The 16,449-nt window shown below is 37.5% G+C and overlaps 2 protein-coding genes across 2 annotated transcripts; one reads left to right on the top strand and one right to left on the bottom strand.

Moving 5' to 3' along the window:
• Positions 1-5,607: 5,607 nt before the first annotated feature.
• LOC133871846 (adenylate kinase, chloroplastic) lies at positions 5,608-11,552 on the top strand. Its single transcript, XM_062309287.1, has 7 exons — positions 5,608-5,886; positions 5,999-6,097; positions 7,996-8,124; positions 8,195-8,329; positions 8,573-8,719; positions 8,910-8,984; positions 11,248-11,552. The coding sequence occupies exons 1-7, from the start codon at positions 5,680-5,682 to the stop codon at positions 11,353-11,355; spliced, it is 900 nt and encodes a 299-aa protein (XP_062165271.1). The 5' UTR covers positions 5,608-5,679; the 3' UTR covers positions 11,356-11,552.
• A 2,063-nt stretch (positions 11,553-13,615) lies between these two features.
• On the bottom strand, positions 13,616-16,182 carry LOC133870439 (serine/threonine-protein kinase-like protein CCR4). Its single transcript, XM_062307564.1, has one exon. The coding sequence runs from the start codon at positions 16,115-16,117 to the stop codon at positions 13,769-13,771; it is 2,349 nt and encodes a 782-aa protein (XP_062163548.1). The 5' UTR covers positions 16,118-16,182; the 3' UTR covers positions 13,616-13,768.
• Between the last annotated feature and the right edge of the window lie 267 nt (positions 16,183-16,449).

Below are 16,449 nucleotides of genomic sequence, written 5' to 3'. Positions count from 1 at the left end.
ATTCATATCTGACAAATCCTTGAAAGTCGAAGGAAGAAATAGTGTTTAACTTATCATGCTACTATTAAGATAATTTGTCTCTATCTTTTTATTAGACAATCGTCAAATGAAATTCTATATCATGCTTTGTTATTGGTGTTGAACAATTTTAAGCAATATTATGATGCTTATTAATCAGGTAGTAGCTACCCTTTGATTGCTTTAGAATTTTTATATAACATGTCATTTAGATAGCCATTGTCTATGATATGTTTTGATTAGATAATTGCTTGACAATATACACTGAATAAGGAGAAATTAAAATTGATATTTGACATATGATATTAAGCTTGAAAAAGTTGAAAAATGCAACAAGACAACTAATTTTGAAGATTGATCATGCAATTGCCACAAGTGCTTGATGAGATCCGATTGCAGCTGAGAATGAATTTGACAGTTTTTAATGCCCAGATTAAATGAACTTCACAAATTCAAGAGTATGTATGCGAGAAACTTGTATGTGGGGAGTTTCATTAATTTGTTCATATTTCAAGTCAATAGCATCATCAATATTTTGCTCGTCTTCAAAGATCATGTTACGTAGTACTATGCACACTTTCATAATGCCATTGAGCGTTTCACAATTCCAAGCACGTGTAGGTCCACACATGATTGTGAATGGTGCTTCAAGCACTCCAAATACATGTTCCACATCGTAAGGAGTAGTGATAGGCAGTGGCAAAACAGCCGGCCACTGCCCGTCACTTTTCATTTAAATAGAATTTTTTTAATTATAAAAGTCTGCTGGGGGACGGTAAAACGTCCCCCAAGTATCATTTCCCCATCGTAAAATATGCGTTCCATATCCATGAAGCCATTGCTTCCAAAATTATTGTGGGTTCACATAAATGACCACAAAATATACATTTCCACCAAGTTGGGCAATTCTTCCATTTTCGGTGCATGCAATCAATGCTCCCTAACATTTTTGACAAATCAAATATTTTGTCAACTTCTAGCAATTTAGCGACATTATTGTTGTTTCGTGACCTTAAGTACATGTCGGAGAAAATTGAAACCGCCGTTGCAACAAAATTTTCTAGAGACTATTGTGAAAAACATGACTTTGAAAAAATATATGACTGTTGGAAAACATGTCGGTTGAAAAAAATATGACTATTAGAAAAGATGAAATGTTTAAAAATTTATGTGTCGACAAGATTATAATAATAAATAGAATGAAAAAAATATTATTTAAAGAAAGCAAATAAAAGAATAGAGAATCAAATAAAGTGTGTATTAAAAAGTAATAGCTAAAATATAGAATAATTGTCTCTAAATAAACAAAGGAAAACTTAAAATTCTTCCAAAATTTGGTCGCTAAATGATATGTCACAATCACATGAGGTGATGACATATTATTCAAAATAATTGATCACATGATATTGTGACGCATTATTTGGAGACCAAATTTTAGAGAAAAAATTTGAAAAGTTTAGCATTTCTCTTTTAATAAAGGGAAAAATACACATAGACCCCTCAAACTACCACCTCATTGTCAATGTTCGCCCAAACTACCAATTTGGTCAATGTCCCCAAAACTACCAAAAAATGTCAATGTCCCCCTAATGATAAAAATATTCTTCATAAAATTATTAAAATAAAATAAAAACTAACAAAAAATATTAAAAAAATATAAAATAACAAAAATTCTAAGAAAAATAAATAAAAAATGGTTTTTATTTTGTTTTTTTTTAAAAAAAAAAAATCGTTCTTTCTTCTTTTTTTTAATTTTTTTTGTTTATTCTTTTTTTAAATTAAATTTTTAATTTTTTTTTTTCGAATTTATAAGGACATTTTTGTCTTATTCAAAAAAATTCAGGATTATTTTTGTCTTTTTGTTGGTCGGGATAATTGTACTTTTTCCTTTAATAAACTACTTTTGAAAACTCTTTTCCAAATTCCCTTATCTGAAAAGTCTTCCTAAAACCATGGGAAGAGTGAAGCTTTGTGCTTCCCTCTCTCTCTTCACCCCTTCTTTCTTCCCCCCTTCTCATTTTTCCCTCTACTAACGCCTCTTTGAAGGCTCTTATCCTGTTGGAGTTCTCTCTAGCTTAATTGTTATAAGTTTAAAAGAGTACTCGCAAGCGCACGAGTCGTTTGCAATATAGTGTGTGCAAGTGCGATGTCGAATCCACAGAAAAATTGTCAAAAATCGGTGTTTTGTTTTACTAACCTCATTTTAACCTAATTCCAAATGTTGAGGTTCAAACATGCAAAATAACACTAAGTTAAAGATGATGAAAAACAAAATATAAAAAGAATTAAGGCTTAAGAATCCACCAAACAAAATCCAACAACACACACTCTTGTTTTCTATTTAAATATTCAAAGAACACTTAAGCTTTGTATTGTCATTCAAGTACTTAAGCACATGTGTTATAACTATTTAATGAATCCAACTTAGATCACAAAGAGTACTTATTTGAAATCAAATCATTCATTGTACCTATTCAATGAACAAATCACAATGGATACCCTCTTTCAAATCGACAACTCTATGTACCCATTAGTTGCACATTAAAGCCCTTACACTTCAATAAACACACATTCATTCCAAAAGATAAAGCATTAAAATGAATGAAACTTGAATAACATATTAATAAAACATCAAATGTACAAATAGTGTAACAAGAGTGTGAGCGTTATCAATGGTAAGGCTTTATCATAAACCTCAGTTGAGGGTTTTAGCCTACCATGACTAAAAACACCACTAAAACTTGAAAAAATAACATGAACTTAAAGAGCTACAAAATGTAAAGAGTTTTTGAAACTAAGCTATTACAGAAGAGAAAATGGCCTAAACCTACTATTCATTGGTTTTCAAGGAAGGGATAGCTATGGCTTTATAGAGAAGCTCTAAGGTTTAAAGGTCAAGCAAAATGACTCTCCTACCCCTTTTTAGGGTCCCTTCTCTTGCAAGAGACAAGCCAAAGCACAATAGCTGCGTGAACCACTGCAAAGCCAGAGGGAGAAGTGCTTTTGTCATAAGGACATCGCTGATTGGAGTTCTGGTACGATTATGCATTTTTGCCAGTTCTGCAGTGTGCACTTGAGCTCACTCGGGCTTGGATGACTACTCTACAACGCTCCTGGTGCACTGATGGCTGCGGAGAGGCGAGTGTGCTTAAGCTCACTCGGCTAAAAGGCGCATCGTTGCGAGTTGATGGCATGCTGTGTGATGTGTCTTAAATTATACTCGCAAGTGCACGAATCGTTATGCAATATAGCGTATTGCAAGTGCGAGGTCGATCCCACAGAGAAATGGTCAAATATTGGTATCTTGCTTAATTAACTTTGTTTTAACCTAGTTCCAAAAGTTTGATGCTTGATTCAAGAAGAAAAGACTAAGGAAAAGAAAAGTGAAATATGCAAATTCAAAGAAACTAAGGTTAAGGAATCCACCAAACCAAATTCTACAACTCACACTCTTGGTTTCCACTTGAACATCCAAAGAACATTAAGCTTAGGGTGTTATTCAAGTCTCTTAACCATATCCCAAAGAACCATTAAATGAATCCAACACATTGACAAATCACAAAGAGTACCAATTGAAATCCAAACATCCAATGTATCATTCAATCACAATGGATATCTTCATTCAAACCGATAAAACAATGTATTAGCTTGGTTGAAACACATAAAATGTCCTCTATCCACCAATAATCACATTCATTCCAAAAGATAAAGCTTTAAATGAATGGAACTTGAACAACTAACAAGATATATCATTAAATGAGCAAGTGGTGCACCAAGATTGTGAGTGTCATCAATGGAAAGGTTTCATCCTCAACCCTAGTTGAGGTTACTACCCCTCCATGACTAAGAACACCACAAGAGCATGATGAACACCCATGGAAGTAAAAGAAGATTTACAAAGAGAAAATATATGAAAATAAACTACTGATTTAAACTACAAGAAGCACGAAATTAAACCTAATTACAGAATCTCTACTCTATTCTACCCTACTCTACATTATGCTACTCTTCTATCTACATCTACATCTACCATATCTACTTGCTCTTCAAAGGGAATGGCTAGGGCTTTTATAGAAGGAAGCCATGGCAAGAAATGACTCTTCCACCCTCTTTTAGTGCTCTTCTACAGCTGGAGACAATCACAAAACAAGGAATCCGTGTTTTTTGCAGCGGATTTTAAGGAGTGCTTTTTGACTTTCTGTTCTGGCGCACTCAGCTTTTTCTGGGTAAATTCGATCGATCGATTTTATTTCGATCGATCGACATCGGGAAAATATTCGATCGATCGACTTTTAAGTTGGATCGATCGACTTGTCAGGGTCTCCAAATTGGCTGAAACTTGTTGCGTTGGAAAGCTGACATCTTGAAATTCAATTTAGACCTAAGAAACTCCCAAAACGGATATCGTTTGGTCCTGTTATGATCAGTCTAAATGTAGTGGTCTGCTGCATCCGAATTTCCTTGTATTTTGCTTGAATTGTATCATTTCTCTCTTATTGTCCTACAAAATATAAAAACACTAAAACTAACCAAAGCATTAGAAAATAATAAAGCTAAAGGTTTAACTAATGTAAATTAAGGGGTCCAAATATACACTTTTTGGCACTCATCACTGTGGGCGAGTACGCTCGAGCCCAACAGAGCTGTGCTCAAGCCCATTGCCTTAGAATTTGAATTTTCAGTCTTTTGCCTCAAAACCTCAAATTTTCACTAAATGACCTATAAAATGCTAATGCATCAAAACTAATAAAATATATCAGAAAATAACAAAACTAAAGGCCTAACACATGCAAACTAAGGGGTCTAAATATATAATATTTAGCACTCATCACCTATATGTGTCTTCTTTGCAAGCACTTTATCAGGTTTTCTACACATCAATGCAGCTCTCATGGGTCTTCACCTTCCTCCACCGTGTTTTCTGCCAAGTTTGGTTTGGATCTTGAGTTGAAGTTTTCAAATCTAGATTTATGCTCGTCCTACAAATTTTGCACGACATGTGCCTCTTCATTGTGATTGCCGTCGTCTTCTGCCTCCGTCGACACCAACTGCGACCTCTCCGGACACCTACGCACATGAGCGTGGTCTTCACAAGCCGGTGTTGATGATTCCCAGCTCCAGCTCCTGCTCCTCCTCCCTACGGTTGCTGTGTTGTGTTTGTTTTACCACTTTTGTATTTCTGGGGTTTTTTTTTTTTTTTTTTTTTGATATCTTCTATGTGTTCCATGTAAATGTTACCCAACATGTGTTTGGGTAGGGTTTCACATAACTCTATTCACACCTTCAACCGCCTTAACTGACGGCATGGGTTATTGACATTCGTACCCATACTCAATAGGCCAGCGTCATTTATTTATTGCATTGCCTCCTGTTTTTTTTTTTTTTTTTTGGTGCTTGTATTTGGGTTGCTCAGCCCTTTTTTTTTTTCTTTTTTTTTTTTTAAAAAACTTTCAATTGTAATTTGACTAATTTCTCTTCATTTACCTTTTTTTTTTTTAAAAAAAAAAAAAAAAAAAAAAAAAAAAAAAAAAAAAAAACTCTCAAAGCCCGATTCAGTAGTCGGCCTATGGCTATACAGCCTATAATTGTCCGTTGCGTGCCCCATTTCTCTAGAGGAATATCCGGGGGAAGAGACAGAGAGAGAGAGAGACGGAGAGTGCAATGGCGTGCGGCGTGAATTTCTCAACGATAACACAACCAAGGCCTCAGCCTTGCTACCCTTCTCTGTCCCTCTCCTCTTCCTCTTCTCCTTCAAATTCGCCTAAGTCTCTCATTTCACAATTGTCACTCGTCTCGAACAATCCCTGCCTCTCCCTCCGTCGCGACAGAACCCTAGCCCGGTCTCGTCTCAGGGCTCCTAATTTCAAGGTACATGCCGCTTGGTGTATACGATATTTGCTGATACAAGTGTAATTTTGAGGAAATGCCTGTTTGAATGAGTGAGATGGGATTGATATTGTGTTTTAGTGACTATGAGCAGGTACTAGCGTCGGCGAAGAAGCCAGAGCCTCTCAAGATTATGATATCTGGAGCTCCAGCTTCTGGTAAAGGAACCCAATGTGAGCTCATCACTCAAAAAGTAAGCTTTTTTTTTTTTTCCCCCCCCCCCCTCCAAATTTGTGTTTATTAGTAGCTCGGGTTGAATGCGTTGGAGTATACATGTAAGCGTGACTCAGTGTGAGTATTACTGGTTGAGTACATATGTGATTGTGACTGGTTAAGTATTACACTGGTTGGAGTAGAAGCGTGAGAGTGAGCGGCGTGAGTATGGCTGGTTAAGTACAGTGAGTGTGATTGGTTAAGTCTCCTGGGCTATGTGATTTTGCAGGCTAAAAGTGTGCTTTTAAACAAAATCGCGAAAACTGACTTATTTGGGAGTTTGAAAAAAATGGCGATTTAAGTGGAAAAATCTATGATTTCAAATTGTAGGGAAGGGGTTATGTTTTAAAAACACACGATTTTAGAGGACCAACCACGATTTTATCAAACGCTTAACAGAGTTTTTAAAAATTATGTTTTCATTAATTGTGTTTCGAAATCGTTATTTTTCCAAATTGCACGTTTTGAAATCTCTAAACCTAATGGACATAGTAGTAGTACGTTCAAACCCAAAGCTTAAACTTTGGGGTTGAATGGTGTCTTACATGGGTATATCAAGGTTCACTTAGAGACTTCTAGGTGTTTCTCTCCCTAACAATGTTTTTTAGAGCTAATTAAGCACTTACTTGGTCCTTTTTGAGTTCTCCTTTGTTTATTTAGAGACAGTTATACGGTTTAAAGGGCACCTTGGATTTAGAATTTTAGCAGAATAAGGTGTCGAGGAAATAGGAATGCATAATTTGTCTGAAATGAATCCTTTCATTTTAATTGTATTATGGTGTGTGTAATTTTGAAAAGAAAAGAGGTCATTGGTAAATTGTAAGTTGTGTGTATGAGTGCAAAAATAGAAGGCTCGGTTCTCAATAGTCTGGAAACATTTGATATTTTTTATGGAGCATGGCCCCTATTTTGATAATTCAACCATTCTACTTGAATTATCGGTCATTTGGGAAGGATTTAAACCTCTCCATACCTTAACCCCCCCTGCCGGAGGGGAGAGGGTTCAATCCCTGGAGAAGGTGGATTTTATACACTTCATTTTTGAATTCTTGGAATTTGGAATTTATTATGATTATGTTGAAGGTCTTCCCACTTGATACAAGATCACACTTTTCGACACTGAGGATTTAGTTTGCCAATGTATAACAGGAAAGGGCAAGCAGTGTGCCTCTTGTTTAAGAATGTGGAACAATTGGGATTGTTCAATTAGAACACTTTTCTAAAAAAGGATTAGCTAATTTCTAATGCCATTGAAAAGAATTTGATTACTTATAGAAAGCTTAATTTTTTGCCATAGAGATTGGTTAGATGGTAACTAACCATGTCAGAGACTCAGAATAGAGTGATGATTGTTTTTGGGTAAAATTGATTGCTTTATTAGGTGTGATAACTATGTGGAATTAAACATGTCAGATTGTTCTGCAGCATAAATTAAACTGTAAGGGTGTGTTTTCAGTTTTAACTGGAGCTAAGGATTAGTTCATGGACATTTATTCTAATTTGCCTTGAGGTCAACTTCAGGCTGAGTTGAAGAGTTGTCTACACCGAATCCTCTGGGTTTAGATTGAAAGTTACAAATAGACCTCTGCCCTTTCTTCCCCAAGGATACGCACTCAAATACAAATGGTTCATGGGGGAAAGATACCATGGCCTTACCTAAACTGCATTAGTAATTTTTGGTGATTATCTAGATAAGTTGGACAATTTGTTTGATAATTGATTTTCTACTTTTAGGTCATTATTATTTTTATTATTATTATTTTCCCTCCATCACTTAGTGTAATTTTTATGTAAGTACTGGTTTACTTCATGAATTTCTCAGTTTGTAATTGCCCGTGAAGAAAAGCAGATTGAATCAAGTCATCCTCCTATATGCAGTATGGTCTGGTGCATGTTTCTGCTGGAGATTTACTCAGGGCAGAGATTGCAGCTGGTAGTGAAAATGGAAGGCGGGCAAAGGAATTCATGGAGAAAGGAAAATTAGTCCCAAACGAGATAGTTGTCATGGTAGGGACAATTTATTTCAGTTTGACATAATCATGTTCTTGTGGGTGATTCCTTAATTTTGAACCTGTAGATGGTGAAGGAGAGGCTATTGCAGCCAGATTCTCAGGAAAATGGTTGGCTTTTGGATGGGTACCCAAGGAGCTTGTCACAAGCAACTGCTCTTAAGGAATTTGGGTTCAAGCCAGATCTTTTTATTCTCCTAGAAGTAAGGATTTTTATGCTGGCTCTAAACTAATTCGTTCGATTGTCCTCCTCCTTCTTCTTCTTCTTTCTTTCTTTTTTATTTTTTTATTTTATTTTTTTTAATTACCTTTTGAGATCCATTTTGGTAGTACGATGTGGTGATGTAATGTGTGACTGAAATCTTGTTAGTTTGGTATTTGGTCAAGTTGGAATTTAAGAGTGGACTTTCCACAATGGTAATGAATATGGGCACCTGCATTTGCAGGTTCCTGAAGATACTCTTGTTGAGAGAGTCGTTGGACGAAGGTTAGATCCTGTTACTGGGAAGATATACCACTTGAAGTATTCTCCCCCAGAGACTGAAGAAATTGCTGCGAGGCTTACCCAACGATTTGATGATACAGAAGAAAAGGTATATTCTAAACCATCCTACCTAGTTTCAGTACTTCAGCTTCAGAGAAATTGTGGGTTCTTCGGTGGTTGTATTGTTTATCCTTAAAACCATTGTCAATCTTGGTTTGTGCTCGTCTCCTGGCATTTTACCTAGTTATGTATGTTTTAGTGACCATATTTTTTCTTTCCCATTTGGCCTGATTTTTTAGGTAAAGTTGCGGTTACGCACTCATCATCAGAATGTGGAGGCAGTACTTTCAATGTATACAGACATAACAGTTAAGGCATGTGATATAACAACCCCAATCCCCCCCCCCCCCCCCCCCCCCCTCTCTCTCTCTCTCTCTCTCTCTCACTCTCATACACAATTGTGTGCTTGTGTGTGCTACTGAATGTGCTCACATTGCATATGGGACACTACAAGGGCTAAGCAGATTGTGCATTATTAGACTGCTACCATCTTGCTAACATTTTTTCTCGTATTAATTTTTCATTACTAGACGCTACTCATCTTGCATGATATTTTTGCTTCTTCTCCTCCATTGTTGGTCATATTACCTTATTATGTATCATTTCCTTTTCTTTTTTCGTGTTTGTAAGAATGGGTGTGTGTCTGTCCACACACGCATAGTTGTGTTTGGGATGTTAAAGCTGCTGCTAGGAGACACTCCACAACATTGATATTGTCTGATGGACATTCGGACATTTTTTGACTAATGAACTCAAAAACCAATTGGTAAAAAAGGGTCATAAGAGTAAGGCCTGTTGATTTAAAGGTTCTTATGAATTTGGGATGTAAAATCAACTTATGGAATATAGCTGCTATTCTTAGTGTCACTTGTACATTCATATCAGTCAACTCTTGCTTCATTATGGTACTGGGGCAATTGGTCTGACCTGTTGTGACAACTCGTATCCTTCTATTATATGTTTTTGCAATTGCCAGAAAAGTAACTCGTTTAAGGTACCTTGACCCTTTCTTCCCATTTTAGCTGTCTTATTTTTTTGTCTTGTCATCTTCATTCTAATGTTTGTTGCAAGGTAAATTTCATTTTGGTAGGAATTCCATTTTTAGTTATTGCTATATAATAGTATTTATCTCCCAAACACAGAGACCAAGAATCTGCCATTCTGATATCCCTACGTGTTTGTGCAATTTTTCAGTGGTAGCATGTAGTAGAAACATCTCTATTATGTTCAAAAGATGACATATATCAAATTCGCTTGAGAGGTACTAGAATGACTTAAGAGGAAAGGCTGAATAGAATGTTGGACACGGTTGTAAGAGCTAACACTGCTGCTAATTTCTGATGGAGGTATGCTCTAGATAGAGTGGAATGCCCAAAAGGTAGGCTGCATGTTATGCACGCCAATTAGTCTGGATTAAGAACTGGATGAATTTACCTGTTTCCGTACAATAGTCTCATGGGAAATCAATGTTCATTTGGCAACGCTTTTTGCCTTAGCTTTTTGCTTTTTACCAAAAAGGTAAAAGCATTAACAAACAACTGAAAACATAAAACAACACTCACAAAACACCCAAAACTATTTTCACCTTTATGTCAAATCAAAACACTTTTTCAAACAAAAAGCAAAAAGCATCCTCTAAAAAGTTTTGTCAAACGCCCTCAATGATTTCCAACTTATGGGGGAGGGTCTTGCCCAGCTTACAATGACATCTGAATTATTCACCATTCTTTTTAAAAGTATGGATACAATGAAAGTGCTTCTCTTCCAACACAGGACACACAAACAGATGCATCTATTTGTTGAAGGTACACTTACATAAACTGCTACTAGTTTGCAAGGTAGATAGAGTTGAATGAATGAAAGGTAGGTTTCATGTAGCTTGCTGCAGTTAGTTTAAATTCTATTGTTTGAATTTACGTGCTGCCCCTTGGCCTTGTTCTAATCGAAAATCATTTTGCTTTCCACTGAGAGCAGCCAGTTGCTGTTTCATTTTGCTTTGACAAAAGATCATGCTAGAAGGCAATAAAGCCATCGTACTTGGATCCTTGGATTGCCTACAAAACAAAGCAGTTAGGTTACGTTTGGTAGATAGAATGACTATTCCATTAGAAAAAATGAATAGATTTTGAATGGAAGAAGGTGGAATAGACTAGCATTGATGTTAGAGTATACGATAATGATCTAAAACTTAGAATAACCATTCCCAATTTGAGAAGAATAGCTATTCCTCAATTTAAGGAAGACTCATTCCCTTATGGGCAATGAGAATGTCTATTCTAAGGTTATTTCATTTAACATTCTTCCATTTCTAATAAAAATGATTCATTTTCCTAATATAATACTCATTTCGGGTACGAAATGTAACCTTAGCGATTTTCCTCATTATCTTTTGCCTAAAAATCCTTTGCATGGGAGAATCGTAGAATTATTTGTATGTATTTGTTTTTCCTGGCTGGACAATAATTGTATGCGTTAGCTTGTATCAATGAAAATTTCTGTGGACATTGTGCTTGTCATGTAGGTATGATTTTATTTGATGTTATCCAACTAGAGGCCTTTTTTTTTGCTTTATTCCAGATCAATGGAAGCATTTACAAGGAGGATGTGTTTGCCCAGATTGACAGTGTGCTGACTGAACTTCTTGAGCAAAGGCAGGCTACTTCAGAATCTTTGGCGGCAAAATAGATGTAGAAGCATTCCTTCTGTTTGTTAATGCATTTTAGGGGTTGTTTTTTGTGTTCGGTTTGAAAAAGTGTTATGGAAAATTGTTTGTGTGTTTTTAAGAGAGTTTTGTATTTTGATTGTTTGTTAGTGTTTTTGTTTTGAAAAGAGAAAACAAAAGGGAGAAAGGTTTTAATAAAAAAGCCTTAATACTTATGTCCCATTTGACCAAATTTCTTTAAAATGGAATTTACCGCAAAGGAATTACTAGTAAAAGGCATTTGGAAAGCAATAATGCAATATAGCTGTTTGGATGAATATTCAGTATATCTGCTTGAAAGTGACTTACAAGAGTATGATTCTTTTTTGTTTATTTTTTCATTGCCCCTCCCATAAACCCTTCATCCCAGATGAAGGCAAGAGTTGATCATAAGAAGATTGAAGTTCTTGCTTCTGAAAATGGTTTACATCTTTTCAGACTACCTGATCAAAATACTAGAGACCATTTCCTAGAGAATGGTTCTTGGCATATTGCCAATACAACTTTTCTTCTGAAAAACATGGCAACCCCCAGAACAACCACCCAGGCAGATGTGTTACTTTCAGTTAGCCATTGGATCAACTCTTCTTTAAAAGTAAAATCTAAAGACTAATTGGAAGTGATACATTAGCAAAGTAAGATAAAAGTGTGGTATACATAGTAATTTTTTTTTTTTTAATCAAATATTGAAACTACGTGGAAATAAAAATTATTCAATATTCTGAAGCAACATTCTCTTTTATCAAATAAATTATGGATTTCTCCATGAATTTTTTTTATGTAAGATTCATTGTTATGTGAGAGGTTGAGTTACTACACCAATTACAAAAATACAAAGAAAAGAAACTCTATTACTATCTTACTAGTTACTAGATATTTTAGCACTAAACTACATTCGAGACCTCTATTTTAAGAGGCTGTTGCTCTTTTATAGACGACTAAGAAAGAAAACAACGAACAAAAAAGTATCTTTACTTTTTGTAAATGAAACTTTCTGTTATTTACCCGTGATAAAGTAACTTGTATTATTGTTGTCAACTTGCAGAATCTTTACTTTTTATAGAAGGCTTCACAAAACTTTTCACACGTCTCATTTGATCCTTCCATCTGGTTGAAAATGTTGAGATATTCTTCGTTTTCTATTAGTGGTGAAGCGACAGAACCTTTCACTGTCTTCGATAAGACGTAAAGCTTCTCTAGTTTTATGCCATATGTTGATAAAGAATTGTACTGCAAACCAAGATTTTTCCTTGTTGCCAAGTCTTCAAGCAAATCTTCAATAAATCTCACAATAAAATGAAAAATGAAAAAAGAAAAAAGAAAGAAAGAACTACCCACCTTTGTGCAAAGCTATCTGTCCCGTGGAAATTTAGGGCTTACTTATTTGAAGAAACATGTGGCTTAAACATACATTGCGTGATGCTTGAGTTCTCTCCTGATTCGGTAGGGAAAAATATACAAAAATAAATAAATTATTAAATAAAAAAAGAACTTTGAAGATAAATCAAAGTCATACCATGTTTTTTTTTTTTTTTTTAATATATATATTTTATCAAAGTCTTACCTTGGATATTGTAAGAAATAAGCAATGACCAAAAAGTCTTAAGAAGAAAAACTATACGAAGACCTTCAGAGAAGAGAAGCCTCTAAAGTCTAGTGCTATGTTTTTTTGGTCATATTTTGTTGGGCATGGAAAACACTTTTTGAGGCCTAACCCTTTTAAATGATTGAGAGATGGGCTGTCATTGCTGGAAACCTTCCCTCCATATGTTTAACATTGCATCGGAAGATTCTCCAATTTCAAAATTTTCCATCCATTTGACCTTGCCTTTCAAGAACTAAATTCAAAGCCAAATGTGAAAGAAACAAAGACTTTTGTTAAACAAAACCAAGAAATAATCCAAGCGTTGACAACCACAGTCAAAGTCTTCCTTCCCATTCATACAATTATGTTAAAATATTAATCGAAGAGTAATCGTTAAAAATTACATTTTTATCTTACAGTGATAATGTGACGGTTTCTACTATAAATTATAAAGAAATAATTTTTGCACATCACTTATATATATTTTATACATCATTTTTTTAAATTAATCATTGGATTCGTAGGACCCACATGGTGAATTCTTGTGGGTCCTACGAATCTAATGGTTGATTTTTTTAAAAAAAGTGATGTACAAAAGATGTACAAGTGATGTGCATGTAACATATCTCTAAATTATATCAGACTCAGAGCAAAAGTCATGATAAAAAAATATCAATATAATTTCCGTTTCAATTAAATATTTCACGTAATTTACGATTCGATTGACAACGGAGAAAAAAAAGAAAGAAGAATTGAATGTGTATGATTATAAAATAAAAAATGGCCTGCTTTACAAAAGTGGCGAGTCTAGACTACGTGGAGGAGTCAGTCGTGGACCGAGATAGTGTTGGGTGCGCCAAACACGTAGCCAAGGCTCTTTCTAAGCACTGTACAATCTCGGTCATGGAGGGCCGATCTCTGCCTTCTGGTTGGACGCAATCTACCGCCAAGTACCCAACATACGCCACCGCCTGTATTTCAAATGGGGTCGGCGGCGGCACATGCGGGTCCAAAACCCGGTGGATTTGGTCTTGCAGAATGTATGGCGCCACAAAATCAACCACATTCCGCGGTACCCCGTTCTCGTTTTTGTGGATTGCCTTGTAACCGGACAACATCTCCAACAGCAATACTCCAAAGCTGTAGACATCGCTCTTGGTCGTCAATTGGGCAAGCCTGTAGTACTCGGGATCCATGTAGCCGACGGTGCCGGCGGCGCGCAAGGAAAGGTGGGAATCCTCGTCGGCCGGACCCATCAAGGAGAGGCCAAAATCGGAGACCTTGGCAGTCCACGTTGCGTCGAGAAGGATGTTGGAGGACTTGATGTCACGGTGGATGATCGGCGGAACTGCATAGACGTGTAAATACTCGATGCCCCTTGCCGCGTCTAGCGCCGCCTTAATGCGTTTAACCCATGACATTAGCGGCGAGCTTTGGAGCCCGTGGAGATGGTCGTGGACTGTGCCGTTTTGCATGAACTCGTAGACCAACACGCGCTCGTTGCTGTCTTCACAAAAACCCAGTAAGCGCACGAGGTTCTTGTGGTTGAGGCGCGACAGAGCTTCGAGCTCGTTGATGAACGCGTTGTCTTTGTCTTCCTCGCGTCTGATGGCGTATGGCGTGGACATTGATGTCTCCGCGCGCTTGACAGCGACTTCCCGGCCGTCGTCTAGCGTGGCGCGGTATACTGAGCCAAAGCTGCCCGTCCCAATCTTGTTGTCTTCCGAAAAGTTGTTAGTGGTCTCAAGGAGTACTTCCAAGGAGAATTCCTCCAATGGGCAGCCTCCATTTCCCAAGCTGGCCAAGTGGCTCAGCCGCTTCTCTAGAACGCGTATTGGGCGCGCAGCTGGTTGATCATCAACAGCCTGAGCACCATTTTCAGGTGCGGGCTCGTCCAGGCGGCCTGAGTCATGGACGCGGCTGCAGCCTCTGCCCTTGTAGTATTTGAATAGAAAGAAACAACAAACTAAAATCAGAGCCAACGACCCCACGCAGCCCACCACTAGGAAAGCCACCATTCTCCCATCCCAACCGTTGCTTTTGTCGACCTTTTGAGCTTGCGGTGATGGTAGTGGTGGTGGTGGCGGTGGCATCGGCGGCTGTCGGCAGGGAGTTTCGCTAACACAAGACCTGCAGAGTCCATATTCCTGACCACAAATTTTGGAAGAAAAAGACTCTACACCGCATGAACATTCACTTGTTCTTCTACACGGCCCTGGCAGGACTTCATCAAACACCTTGAAGTTGTTTGAGGAGTCAAAAATATCATTACCCCAGCAATATAAAGAAAAATTTTCGGCCAAAACTCCACAGAAAATACTGCGCTTTGCTTCAATCGAGATGAAATGTGTCGCTCGCAAGCTCTCTGGCAGGGTGAAATTCCTTTCGCCCCAGCAAACAACTAGTTGATTAGGCATTATACCGCAGCCACGGTTCTCTCCCAAAGCCAGTGATACGAACTTCCCCCCTGGTATCTCACCCGCCATATGGCCCATATCTCCCCAGCAACTCAAACTATTGTTGTCCGAAGAGATGGCACAAGCATGCCTAAACCCAGCAGAGACAACACTATAATTCCCGCTAGGCTCTTTGCCGACAACCCCTGTATTTTGGTTTCCAAAGCAAGTAACTTTTCCCATTTCTGATAATAACCCACAAGCAAAATTCTCACCCACAGCGATGCTCGAAAATCTTTGATTCCGATCCCTGCGTGCATTTAATTCGCGCCCCTGCCAGCATTCGAGGCGATTGGTCCCGTTTACAATTCCACAAATGTGGGAATTCCCAGCATCAAGTTCCTTGAGAGCCGTGTCGTTATAGATACGCTTGTAGATCATATCGGCTCCATTAATGGTGGAGAACCTCCAGCAAAGCAGGATCGAGGGAGACGGCTGCTTCAAGGCACAAACAAACCCCTTTCCTGCGACAATCCCAGAAAACGATGAATTGGGATTCACGCGAATTTGAAATCCTTGAGGGAAACTTGTGCATTTGAGGTGGAAAGCTTGTTGGTTAGGGGCTTTGATTAATGCACAGATTATTGTTTGGTTAGAATTCTCAGAAATAGCTACAGTGGAGAGTGAATAAACAAATGGAATACAAGAAAAGCTTGTAATGATCAAGAGGAGGAGACAGTTGGAGGTATTAAAGAGGAAAGCCATAGAAAAGATCGATGATAATCCGTAGGCTTTGATAAAAAATCATGGTGGGGATGAATATGATAAGCAAGAAGAAGGTGAAATAGAGAAGGTATTAAAGGAATTCCATATAGGGTAGGAAAAACGCGGTTTGAGAGTGTCTGCGAGGACCAAAGACCGAGTCATTTGAAAAATGAGACAATTATTTTGTTTGAGAAGTGGACGACCGTGTTGTCATGACTCAGTAGCTGAGAAGACACACACACACACACGCTGCGAATCCAGAACTCTTCATCACTCGTTCAAAACTCTCGAAAGACACTTCCAAACTGAGTTGCGTCACGGGGGCCATGGTT

Source organism: Alnus glutinosa, chromosome 6, assembly GCF_958979055.1.
Source record: "Alnus glutinosa chromosome 6, dhAlnGlut1.1, whole genome shotgun sequence".
Classification (NCBI taxonomy): Eukaryota; Viridiplantae; Streptophyta; class Magnoliopsida; order Fagales; family Betulaceae; genus Alnus; species Alnus glutinosa.
The sequence above is the reverse complement of the archived record's forward strand: the minus strand, read 5'-3'. Positions and strand labels throughout refer to the sequence as shown.

What these genes read in the sequence shown, in the direction of transcription:
- LOC133870439 (XM_062307564.1), bottom strand. Translation starts at nt 16,117, where the DNA reads ATGGCTTTCCTCTTTAATACCTCCAACTGTCTCCTCCTCTTGATCATT.
- LOC133871846 (XM_062309287.1), top strand. Translation starts at nt 5,680, where the DNA reads ATGGCGTGCGGCGTGAATTTCTCAACGATAACACAACCAAGGCCTCAG. An exon ending in GTGAGCTCATCACTCAAAAA is followed by an intron (nt 6,098 to 7,995) that starts GTAAGCTTTTTT and finishes TCCTATATGCAG; the next exon opens with TATGGTCTGGTGCATGTTTC. An exon ending in TTGATGATACAGAAGAAAAG is followed by an intron (nt 8,720 to 8,909) that starts GTATATTCTAAA and finishes CTGATTTTTTAG; the next exon opens with GTAAAGTTGCGGTTACGCAC.